Genomic DNA, 12,904 nt, shown 5'->3' on the forward strand with positions numbered 1-12,904 from the left:
AGAAGAATATAGTGCGGTCTAAATGAATAATTTTTGGTTCGTCAGTTATGCGTTCAAACCGAATATTTGCATTTCTGTCGTTACAGTATATACTTTAAAAATGACAACTTGAACTCATCCTCTTTTGTTAGGTCAATTTCAAAGTAAGTATATTTCAGCAGGTTAAAAAAACAAGCCAAAGTATGGTGCATAATAGATAACGGATTGTGTGAATGAAGGTGATTCAAAACAGCTTGGAGTTTAGGATTGTGTGTTTTTTAATTTGAGTAAGGAAAACAGTGTTTGTAAATATAAATGGCTTTTTTCGTCGAATTTATCATAACTCGTTTTTATTGTTATTGCTTTTGTAGAGTTCTGAGTGGGCTGCTGTTTAGCGTAATTGCTCAGTTTTGCTTGTAATAGGATTTCTCGGTAGGAATTTAGGCCAATTCAAGGTTATAGACATGAGTCAAAGAGGTATTTGGCATAGGAAATGAACATCATTACCATTGGTTAGTTACGTTTAGCTGAACCACAAGAGGCCATAGTTTAAAAAACTGTTCTGCCCTACAGACATGTGTGGTTTGGATTATACCCCACCATTATGTTTATCTGTCAATAACGCCACCCTCCCTACCTTTGTGATGTAGGCTCTCTTACGCTTGTAGTATGCATGAACACTGTTTTAATCTAAGCTCCATGTTGCACAGTTGTTGAACATGCTGTGTCTACTAGTTCCATGTTACGAGCGAATCGAACGGCTAGAGCTTTTGTATTGTGTGTTAGACATTCACTTAGTATATCACGCTGATATGAAGTTAACTAATTGTGTTATGAGATACTAGTCAGATGATATGTGGTTTAGAGATGATAAGGACAGATAGCCGATCAAAGAATATGGAAAGGTGCCTGGGGTTAAAAGACGTATAAGTAAGAGGATAAGTAGGAAAACAAAACATTTGAATGCTAATTAAAAAAAATTTAAAACTTCTAGAACATGAACTAGAAGCAACTCACAATAGTTTAGGGTATTATGAGCTTCCTATAATCGGCCGTAGTTAAGCAGCACTCATAAGGTTAGTGATTTATCGGTCTACTTGGAATAGAAAAGTGGCATAGGACTTTGTGGAAAAAGATGTATTCGACTTTTCACATTAGAGAGACTCGGAATCTGAGTGTGAGGGTTGGGGTCATTAGGGAATGGCTAATAATGAGTTATGGGATGAGGGAAACGACGGGTTTTATAATATGGTTATATATATATGAATGACAATAGGATTCCGTTATATTCATGGTCACTCTAGATATTAGGCAGTTTGTAAAATGTGCCTCGGGATTGGATAGGAGTCCTAGGAAGATTTAATGAAGCTCTTTAGAGTCTGAAAACAGTGTTATTGGACTTTTGAACTTGGTAATAGTGCCACTGGGACGGACAGGTATTGGCAGTCTGTTCCACAAAAATCTATACCACACTATAAGAAACTTACAACGCATTGGTTTTGGGTGTTCTATTGTTGGTAGGTTATATGCGTTGTTATGGCTCCATATGGCTCCAAAAGGGTTCTGGGGAGTGGTATTTACATCTAGCTGTGTAGTCAAGAGTGGAGTCACATTCAACCAGTTTACGTGTGAAGCATCTTCAGATATCTACTCGTATCTTGGCTGTGATGTTCATGTTTGATAAGATAAATGGGCAATATTCAAAAGAGGGTCGTATACATACTTTGAGAAGTGTAAGCATCTGTTGCAAAGAATTCATTAACTAGGAAACCAACTATCTGCCTACATTTAGAAATGACAGGGGAGGCATGTTCCTCAAAATCGTAGGCTCCCTGTGTAATTAATACCTAGATCGCGTACTGATGTGAATGTTTGAGGTCTTTTTATGTTGAAGTAAATTGGTTTTGTAGTGAACGAGAACTCAGTCGGGTAAAACCAGTTTAATGTTCAATGAAAGATTACGGAGTGCCTTCGTAAAGCATGAAAACAATACATAAAAGATATAGTTTGCACGACTTTTTTCAGCTGTCTTTTACATATTTCATGATTCTCTCAATTCCGTTGTTGTTACAGTTGTTTCTTTTTTCCTGTTCTCTTAAGGTCAATCTTTTCAGTCTTCTACTGGTAGGCATTCCACCTACGGTTGGCGCTATACACGACTTATATCCATCAACATAAGTAGCATACACCACAGTAGTTCATGTAGCAGATGTTCGAATGCGTATGGGATCAGCGTTTTCGTTAACAAAACTCACATGAACACTATTTTTGCGTCAAGTAAGGCGGGTTGGTAACAATAAAGAATGATTTAGTATAGATACATTTTAATAAGCCACAATAAAATACATAGTATTAACATTTGTTAATGGCTCAAGTTGTAAGCAGTATAAGTAATTTGTGCCAAGAAATAGAACAATCAGTGTTGTAGAAATTTTGATATAAACATTATTTTTCGTTTAAATTATGAGGTCGGTGACGTTTATGCCGGCATACTGTCCATGTGAGTTGATTCCCAATAGCATCTGCATTAGTAGACTAAATGGGAGGACAAATATATAATCGCGGGAAAAAAAGAATTTAAATTAGTGTTCCAGTTAGTTTGTTAGGCTTGATACGGTTTATTTAGTTGTGGGGAGATTTTCTGGACTTTATTATTACTTAACCGTGATAGAATTTAGTAACACTTCTAGTAAATATGAATGGTTACTAAAACGCTTTTTTATACGTGGAAAGTGATGATTATGTGGATTTTGGACAGATAGCTAATAGGAATTAGTTAAACATGAGTAAGTTCGTAAGAGACATGCTCTAGACTCAATGTTATGTATATTCATACATACCGGCTGATTTTGCATACAAGTTATTTGCAAGTATTGAGTTTCGCATAAGTTGGAAAACGACTTATTACAAATGTAGTGATTAGGAATTGTTGAAATCGACAAAACCCATGTGACACAAACATAGGTGCTATGGTGCCGCACTATGCTTCCGGCTAAATAAATTTTTACATGGTGATAAACACTGGGTGATACTTATGTGATTATCCGGAAGAACCTAAGTTGTAACCAAAAGGAGTATACTCCCAACCCATGTCTATGGTAGTGGCTTGAACCTTAGTCAGTGTTGGGGCGAATTCGACAGTGTTTTCAGTTTGCAGGAGATTTTCTAGACTGTTTTTACTGATGATTTGCATCCATGGTTGTGTCGCCAAACATCCAATTTGACTGACCGTGTTTTAATATATTTAGTGAATAAGCAACCAACTCTATGATCCATTTCGGAGATTCTATGTGTGAAAATCCCTCCATGTCTACACTTGTAATTTATTCCTATTGCTTCCTTCCGTTGGATATTTTGTCCGTCCTTCTAATTCTCTTTGAGATGGTAATATTTGTATTTTATTACAGATTTTATTTTCCTTAAGCATTCACTGCGTTTTAATGTCTCTTCCTGAGCTGCGTTTGTGTTGTTTTAGTTGATACTTAGTCATGGCGACAGCCATATTGACTGGGATTGTGCATTTTTGATTTTGAATTGAAGCGCTTTTCCAGAATTGGAAACACTGTGTTATAAAGCAACCAAATATTATCTTTCGAACGAATCTGATCTATCCAGAAAGGACAGAACGACATTTATTTGTTGCTATTGGTATTTTTCTTACATTCCTTATCAATTTGTTTATTTATTGTAATTTAGATTGATTACTGAGGGAACAATTATTGGTTGCATAACTACGTGGTAATTTTTATATAGGTAATAATGTACAGTTGTATTCGTAGTGAAATTTGGAACCGTTGTTTACCCAGTCATCTTGTTTTGAATTCAATTGTGCATTAGCGCGTATCTGAGCTACCTAGACAGTTATTCTTCAGTCCAAACCTTAGATTGGATCTTACACCGACAGAGAAACATACTGTATTCATCTCTAGAGGATGAAGATAACGAGAAAACAACATCATTTAATGATGATTACAAGTCAATTTGTTGACCGGTTTTGTAAATGGTTTCAACAATTTTATCAGCCGTATTACGTGATTGTCAATTTAGGACAATGCTATATGGCGATATCCCGAAACCATTATGTTTAACTAGTTATAGTGTTGATTGAGAATTAGGCAGTGGGAAATAGGTATTGTTGTCTTAGGTGACTATAAAATGTCAGAAGTTTGTAGCGTGAACGAATCCGAACTTCCTGACCATATTATTTACTTTAATTCAAAAATATTCATTTACATAGTGTTAATTTTAATAGTATGCTCCGGATTTTTGGTTTTAAATGGTTGTTTGATCAACAACTACCTGATAATCCAGTTAATATACTAATGCAGGATGATAGTACCTAAATTTGGTGGCTTGATTATCTAAATTATGTTTGTCTTTTTAGGCAACTAATATGACATCCCAATTCATAGACCCAAATACGTATAGCGATGATGACTATGATGGGTTTAGTGAAAATGTTAAAGACGATTCAAACGGTTGTTAAATTTAAATGGTACAGATGGTATGATACAATGCAATTATAAGCTAGGTTGACGTGTAGGTTGGTGAAGGTATATGACAATTTAAAAATGATCAACTCGGCCAGAAAAATAATTTTAAAGTTCAGACTACTCGTGGAACTTCAGATAGGAATACGACGAGCCATAAACTTCCCATAAGAAGTTACTGTAGTTAGCCTAGTGACATTTACTAATATGTGGCAAAGGCAAATGGAACTAAGAAATGTCAAATAATTTTTCGAATCTAATACGCTTCGTCTGTAAAAAAAATTTTTTCAGAGTAGCATGTTGTAGTATAAAGTTATTAAATATATGTCGAAAACGCTTTGGGAGTGGTTCATATAAAATATGTACGGCTAGTCTAGGTGAAAATATATACATGTTAAGTACACAAAGTACATGTTAAGGATAGTAAATAATCCAGTAAAATAGTTGAACTCGTCTGGATTATTTTTGGGGATTAGACTACCCAGTAGATTTGACGCATACAAGACCATTCGTGACAAGTAGTAATGATCCAAAAGCAACCAAAATAAACACACAGTATTTCAACTAGTTTCTGTGTGTGCGATGCCACTGACTTTGCTAAATGGTTGATTTAGTAAAAACCCAGGAGTTCAGATAAACAATTGGCTTTCATCGTACAAACAATCTGGAGTGAGATTAGGATTGCTGAAACTTCATAGATTGAACTCACCGTAAGTTTGTGGAGTATCGTCTTCGTCGTTTGGCTATGGAACTCGAAAATTGAAAATTAGGAAGGCAATGGTCATGAGAAAAGACATTACGCGATAGCCCATAGTTTAAAATATGGTGAAACGTTAGGTGGGGAAACGGGATGAAGAATTAGGTTGGGATAACCATCAAGCCCTTGCTCACGTCGCTAGCCAATGTCTCTTTACGTTGCTGAAAGGCCATATTTATTAGGGCTCGATTTTTTAACAAGCTTATTTCTCTGGGGCATGTTAATGCCATCAAAGCTTATTAATGAACCTTCTTATCTAATAATTTAATATAGATGACCTGTTATTATTACCTATGGAGCTCGTAAGTTATGGGTAATAATCAACATTACAATACGATAGATAATACATGCGAGCATTAATCGGAGTACTAATAGAATAATGGTTTAACATAAGTAAAAATCTATTAAGAACGGTAGAGTGAGAATAAGGATTGATAATAATAGGCTGTGTTTCTTTGGTCGAGCTTACCAATGTTGTGCCTGGAGGTAACCCTCGTTTTATTGATGGAAGAAACCACACTAGCAGTGAATAGGTCTTTATTTTTATCGTGGGACAATAACAGTGGAGTGGAGGGTTATCTGTTCGAACATACGAAGCTTTTCAACATGCAGTATAAGATAATAGGAAATATAGTGCCTATACGAAATAAGGAAGTGAATGAATATTTGAGCTCTATTGTTTTGACATGCACTTAGTTGTTGGAGGTCGACTCTTAACTGATCAACGTATGCTGTTACGAACTCATCATCGGAATATTTTCATTGCCCTGTGCACCTTCTACGTACATCCACGTTGATTTATTAGATCTTTGAGTACAACCAGATAGTCAAAGTTGCTGATCTAAATTTATTAGTATTTTTCCAGGGATTTTAGTTGCTGTACCAACGACTGACATTACAACTGAAAAAAGGTTTTCACTGAAACTAAACAGCCACAACAAGAAGTGATCAAGGTGCTGAATCTGAGTCCGAATTATTCAACAGCTTGTCAAAGTTCATAAGGTTTAATAAGGTTCTCTCGAATAGATACTGTCCATATTGAAATGGCTAAGTGGAATGTATGTATCACCGTCCGAGAGTCCTAATATCATTCTGCAATATCAGTCATTGTACAACACTCCTCTAATTTAGGATGTTGAAAAAAAATTTATGATGAAAAAAATTATTTGAATTTCCAAAAAATCTTTATGACCGTCAATAAAGTGTATCGCGGAGACGTAATGGCTTACATTTCTCTGGGACAAACTACACTCAATTCTCTCGATCACGAGTATTCGTCTTTTTAAGTCAGACGACACTGATGTGACCGGTTAAATTCCATAATATTACGTTATAGTAATATCATCCAATAAGTTTCCTAGCCAGAAAAATCCTAAGTTGATGGCCAGGGTACCCAGCTTCTTTAAAATGCTTGAAGAACAGACTATATCTTGCCCAAATGTTCTGCATTTATTAGAAACGACCAGAAAACTGAATGATGCAGGGACCGGACATCCTTCCGTACGTGCCTTCTATATGGAGAGTACTGACTACTCCCTCTTAGTCATCACTGACACTAGCTAAGCTTGATAAGCAATGTATAGTGTTAAATATGCTAAGATGGAGACACACTCAGCTTGATTGATAATTTGGGGAGGATTCAATTAAACCTCACTGAATATGTGTCCTTGATTTAGTTTTTCGTTCTGACTGCTTCGTCCATAAACTATAACTCTACTGAATCTGTAATCATACATTTGGATCGTTTCAAATTTCAGTTTCACGTTGTAACTAATACTTGCCTGTTGTTGGATTATTGTCAGTTACTTGTCACCATTTCATTCCATTCTGTCTAGTCGGAAACAACAGTAGCACGTCAAAAAACATATTGAGGATATAAGACCGGATCTATGGCGCAATATTTGCTACAGGCGTTACTGCAGGACATTGACGCTTCTGGTGTTGTATGCTATTATTAGTTGCTTTCATTATTTAGTGTAAGTGTATTCTATGTACCTAATAAGTCATCAGATCAATTTTCCTCGTTTTCTCCTGGAATAACATGCTGGTCACACCTCCGTATAGCTTATCAGACTATGCTTCTAGTTTTAAAATTAGAAATCAATTGATTTCCAGATTGTGCTAGTTTGAGGCTTATGTTAATGCTGATTATTGTCTTTTTCTCTCCCTAATAAATGTAGACGAATCGTGTGTGCTTGCTGCGTCATTGGCTCATTTTTTTCTGTTTTCCAGCCCTCTCCATTCACGCTACTCTGCTTGCTCCCCTAATTCACAAAGTACCTTCAGGCTATACGCGAACCTCTACAAATTAGTATAAAATGTACTCTCCGACTACAGGCAAATTTACCAATAGCCAGGTATTATATTACTAGTCTAAAAAAATAGAACTCTTGGTAGCCTTATCATCACTGCATCAAATAAAACCGATTACTGACCGATAAAGTACTAATTTTTGTGCGTTCTACGGATTTACTTTTACTTTTCTCTGGTGTAATCGAGAAAAAAGGAGCAAATTCCAAACTACTTGCTACTAGAACTATTGTGGTCAGCTGATACTTCCACCTTACGATACAACACGAGTTCCGAGAAATCAACAGCTTTACTTAATCGTTACAAAAGTATTTGATTTACTAAGTGTTCATTTAATCACCGTACAGTTAAATCCTCCACATTGGATGTGATATTTTGCTGTCTGTGAATAACTGCTGCTTAAGTCATTCAGGAAATAATCTTATCAAAATCTGATTGCTCAAATAGATTCGAGTGTGTGTTTATAAACACAACTGTTTGGTCCATTCAAACTGCGCTAATTTTTAATTAAATTGAGGGTATTTTCGCTGACAACAAACCATACAAAGTTCATCTTTCGGAGGTATTGTTAAGAATGGACCTTGACGACTACATCATTTCAGTAGTTCAAATCCCTCCAGGTTACACTTCCAAAATGCTTCTAGACACCTGTAATCCTCAAGTAGAAAAATTCCTTCGAAAGTTTATGAAACGGTTAGTAAAGAAACCAGGTGCACTCTTCTCTCGTGTTTTACCGACTTCAAGTGATCAAGGTGATTCTCTCAGCCTGTGTGTTACAGATTGTCAAACCCCTTACATACCATATGTAATAAAAGCATCCGATTCATCTTGGCATATACGTCAGTTCCCCACACACAGACTGTCTGTTCGTTCACTAAAAAATGACAAGTAAGTATAATCAACTATATCCAGACTTTATCCACATTGATCGGTGATACTTAAATGTTGTTTATTCACGTATCACTGACAAAAATTTGTTGAGATTATTGTCTCTAAAAGTTCCCTGTTTGGGTTTATAATATATCATGCTATCTGAGCATTCCCAACTATTGCTTCACAAAGTATCATGCAAATGCGTATTGAGTAGTTATTTCCGAAAGTTTGGACTCGAATCCAATATTCTTGCAAGAAGCTAGGGCGAATCAATTAATTTTCTTGAGCTTGCATCTTGATGTTGAATAGTGGCTCTAAATCTACTAGTTATCATTTGGGTTAGCTATAATTAGCCGCTCATTTCAAATGCAGAATATAGATTGTATAAACTAAGGTCCAGAAATAAGTTATAACACTCACTAACTCAAGGTGGCGAGTCTATCTGAACAGAAGATTTCGCCATTTCAAGTCAATGCTGTGCATGTGTAGAAGTAACGGAAGTGGTTATGTAGTAAATTACACTCCCATTCTTTTTATCTTAGGATTATGCAACTTCAGAATAGAATATAGTTTCATGTAAATCTAAACAAACACAAAGTTTACTTAATTTATCCTAACTATCGCTCTGGCACTTATCAACAATACTGCTATCATTTTAAGCGAAGTACATCCAAAACTCACGATCACTTAATTACAGGTATCGCCGAGAGTGAGGACGGCCTGCCCCCTCTCTCGAAATGCTCTCACATGGCCACGCGCATACAGCCTCTGTCAGGGATGTCCTACTCACTGCCTTCTCGCACAACGGGTATGGCTTACCAAATTGAGAGGACGAAAAGTGAATATCCAGCGCCTTAACCGGGTTGGTGGACACGGCGCGTCCACCTAGAGGAGTTGGAAAACCCTGATTTCAAACCAATGGTGCACATAGGCTCCAGGATCCTGAGGGAACAAATGGCGTATGAACCAATCGTTGGTCACCGGCTACCATGGGACTTCATCTCATCACGATGCTCCACTGCCTTGTGGATTAAATCTTTAGGTTAAAAGCTTGGGGTGTGGCTCCCTAAGAAAACCACCTGTTTCGGTCTGGGCACCCGGATAGTATCATAGCCCTCACACAATTAATTGAAATGACAATTTTTTGTGTGGCGCATATATATCTGGTTCCCCCTTGTACCAATATTTGTGTTCAAATAAATAAATGATTACAGGTATTTTTGGAGCATAACGGAATAACAAATTATGTGTTTTTAATAATAAAATTAAAGAAACATAAACCTTGTGAAGGCTCTTTACTCGAACACCACCGGTCAAGTTAGAGCTTATGGCTAACTTTCATCTGATTTTACAACCTCAAATGGTGTCTGACAAGACTGTCCACTACCCCCATTTTTTGTTCAACTTCATCATAAACATACTTCTGGAAATAACGTTCTCGTCGACTGAACTTTCACGAATGGATCTGCACCAGGGAGGTCCACTTATCGACTTAGAATATGCAGATGACATACTCCTGTTTTGTGAAGACGCCGATAAAGTTCAGTCTCTTGGTAGCACTGAGCAACAATACCAGAATATTTGTAATGCGTATCTGCCCCCTCTAAATGCAAGTTGTTGCTTCAGGACTGGCCTGCGTCAACATCTGAACTAAGGATAGAGAGTGAAGTAGTCGAACGCGTCGACAACTTCACTTATCTTGGAAGTCTGATCAGCCCTAATGGGTTGGTTTCTGACGAAATCTCAGCACAGATTCAAAAAGCTCGTTTGGCTTTTGTCAACTTACGTCCCCTTTGGAGAAGGCAAGATATCCGTCTATCAATTAAGGGACGAGTATACCGCGCAGCATTTCGCTCTGTTCTGCTTTACGGCTGAGAAACGTGGCGATCAAGAGTAGAAGATACTCGTAAGTTACTAGTATTTGACCACAGATACCTTAGAAATATTGCTCGTATCTACTAGGATCACCGGGTAAGTAATAGTGAAGTTAGACACAAGGTATTAGGGAATGATGATGGCAAATCAGTTGATGAGGTCACGAATCTTCATCGAGTGAGATGGTTGGCTCACGTGTTACGTATGTTTAAACCTCAATTATCACGACGCGCAATGCTGACCAGTATTGAGAATAGTCGGAAGAGAGTTAGGGGCGGTGAAACCAAAACGTGGCATCAGTGCTTGAAGTCACTAACTTCTGGTATGAACGATGTTGGTAGATGCAGACTACTTGGTTGTAGTCCACGTGACTATCGTAACCAATGATTGAAGACTGTGTGTGACATGGCTCAGAATCGATCACAATGGCGTAGGTGTATACACTTTTTGTCTTCCCTTAAACCGTGAGATTAAAATTGTTTCTTTGTTCCTGTACTATATCCTTATATACAATTTTTCTTTTATACATTACCACGACTAAATTAACTACTTTGAATTCGGTGTTCATCTTGTTGTGGTAATGAGGTATGGCAACTTGGACCGATGCATATATGTGCTTGGTCCTACTTTGTAGGTGACTGACTATACTGCCAGTAGGATCGATGGCTTATTTCACGAATTTACCTATTGATCAATATATAACAATCAATGCCTTAAGACTTATTGGTCCTCGAGCCCCATTTTACGCACTAGTTAATCAGACGACGACTATAGGATGTAGATTATTTTTCTGTTGTACTCAGTTCAATTATGATTCGAAAATATTAAAGTATACTGAAAATGCCTGACCACACAGCACACCAAATAAGAAATCACACTTTAAGCATTATCATACTGTAGCGAATGAGAATACAGGTGAGGACAACCGGCTATTTATTTTGCACAAACTTACTTGGTGAAATAGAAAGACAATATTCTAATACTTCATTTGCAAAATGTTCACTAATTGTCTCAGGCTTCATTGTTCCTGCAGTACCATACCAATTACTTTCTGTTCCTGTTCTTCCCATCTCAAGCTTCTGTTGCCAGATATTCTATTCCTGACTCACGATATATATTCTACTTATATCGACATAAGTAGCCCACACCACAATACAGAGAGCGGAGCAAACAGTACATAATTAATTAGCAATAACTAAGGAATATTAAGAAATGTAACAGCAGTCATTAAGTCCAATGAACGCTGACAATAAGGGGAACATAGAAATGCAACCACAAATTTATCTGTTAATTATACAATAAAGATGTAAATGATAATAATCCAAAAAATAGCTCCGACAGTTTCAACTTTCCCAATATTTGTTCTGTCGTAACAGTTTTTACGAAAAATGTGTTGATTGGCTGAGAAGATTTGGTGGATTGACACAGATTTTCTTCTCACTGGTGCAAATGCGTTGACTCTTTATCTTCCAGTATTCTTTCACACGTACCTATCTGTACCATCTTCATGAGATATATTCCTAATGTTTAATCTTTCTCACTGTGATGGTTATTACGACTATTTCGAATCCCTTACTACTGACCTCGTTAATTTCATGTTACCGTGTTGATGTGGCATTGAAACTTGGGGCAACACATTTGTGCTGTTCTCCACACTGATCGACCGTTGCTGCTACCTTGACGTGGTGGTCGGGCTTGCCTATCGTGATGAACCAATCGAGCTACACTGGCTGGCACAATCGTTCCTCAAGGTCCTACCATGCCAGGCAGGTCGGTTGAAGAGCGGTAAGACTAAAAGCAGCAAACCCAAGGTCCGAAGGCGAAGTCATACTGCTGACTGTACAGAGGTGTGACAGCAGTAAGGTGTTTCCTTCGGACAAGCAGCATGATAGCGATGCTGCCTTCCCACAAGGAGGGGTGGGGTTAGAATAGGTCGACCCTAAAAATGCACACCTCGCCTTATCCCACGGATATCCGTCTTCGGCGGTAAGGTCCTTTGAATTACGGAGCTAACACAAAAAGGTTGTATGTGACCGACCTCAAGCAGTTGTCCCTTGGGCACTGCGGTCACACTCTCAGGTCATTAAGACCACTTCTAACCCAATTTCCTTTTCAGGTAGCTCTACAAGAACCCTTCGACGGTGTAGGCAACCGGGAAGTGATAACTGCCCTCATACCTCCAACAGCACTCAAGACCACTCTAACAGATCATAACTGACATTATTTAAAATATCAGCGAGTATGATTTAATGTAATTCACTTAACAAATACAGATTCGTGTACTGGCCTCAAAACCTTTGTTTCATAGTAGATGTGATGCTTTCACTAACTCCATAAACTGAAATAAATAAAACAGAATTCAAATCTGTAACTCAATGATATCGTTAAGTCATCACTTACCAGCTTATATTTTACATACAATCCCATCGTAAAACTTGTCGTAATATTCTACCATACACAAAAGTAGAATAACTGAGAAGTGTCTCATTTATTTCCTTGCTAGAATTATAATAGTTTCATCCTTTAAAAATAAAGTAGTCCACTTTTTTATTGAACTATTTTATATTTCTATTAAACGTCCAAATGAACTGATATCTTTTTTCATAGTTGAAAGCGTGAG

The 12,904-nt window shown here is 37.3% G+C and overlaps 1 protein-coding gene across 1 annotated transcript in view; it reads left to right on the forward strand.

The window, feature by feature from the left end:
• Positions 1 to 8,110: 8,110 nt before the first annotated feature.
• The window catches only part of Smp_005780 (putative sjcwl01.CXW), a gene marked incomplete at both ends in the record, with an annotated part of 5,244 nt that continues 450 nt past the window's right edge, over positions 8,111 to 12,904 (forward strand). The window contains one exon of the mRNA XM_018794339.1: positions 8,111 to 8,424. Within this exon, the coding sequence (XP_018648762.1) occupies positions 8,111 to 8,424 (314 nt within the window). The remainder of the gene's footprint in view (positions 8,425 to 12,904) is intronic.

Source organism: Schistosoma mansoni, chromosome 1, assembly GCF_000237925.1.
Source record: "Schistosoma mansoni strain Puerto Rico chromosome 1, complete genome".
NCBI lineage: Eukaryota > Metazoa > Platyhelminthes > Trematoda > Strigeidida > Schistosomatidae > Schistosoma > Schistosoma mansoni.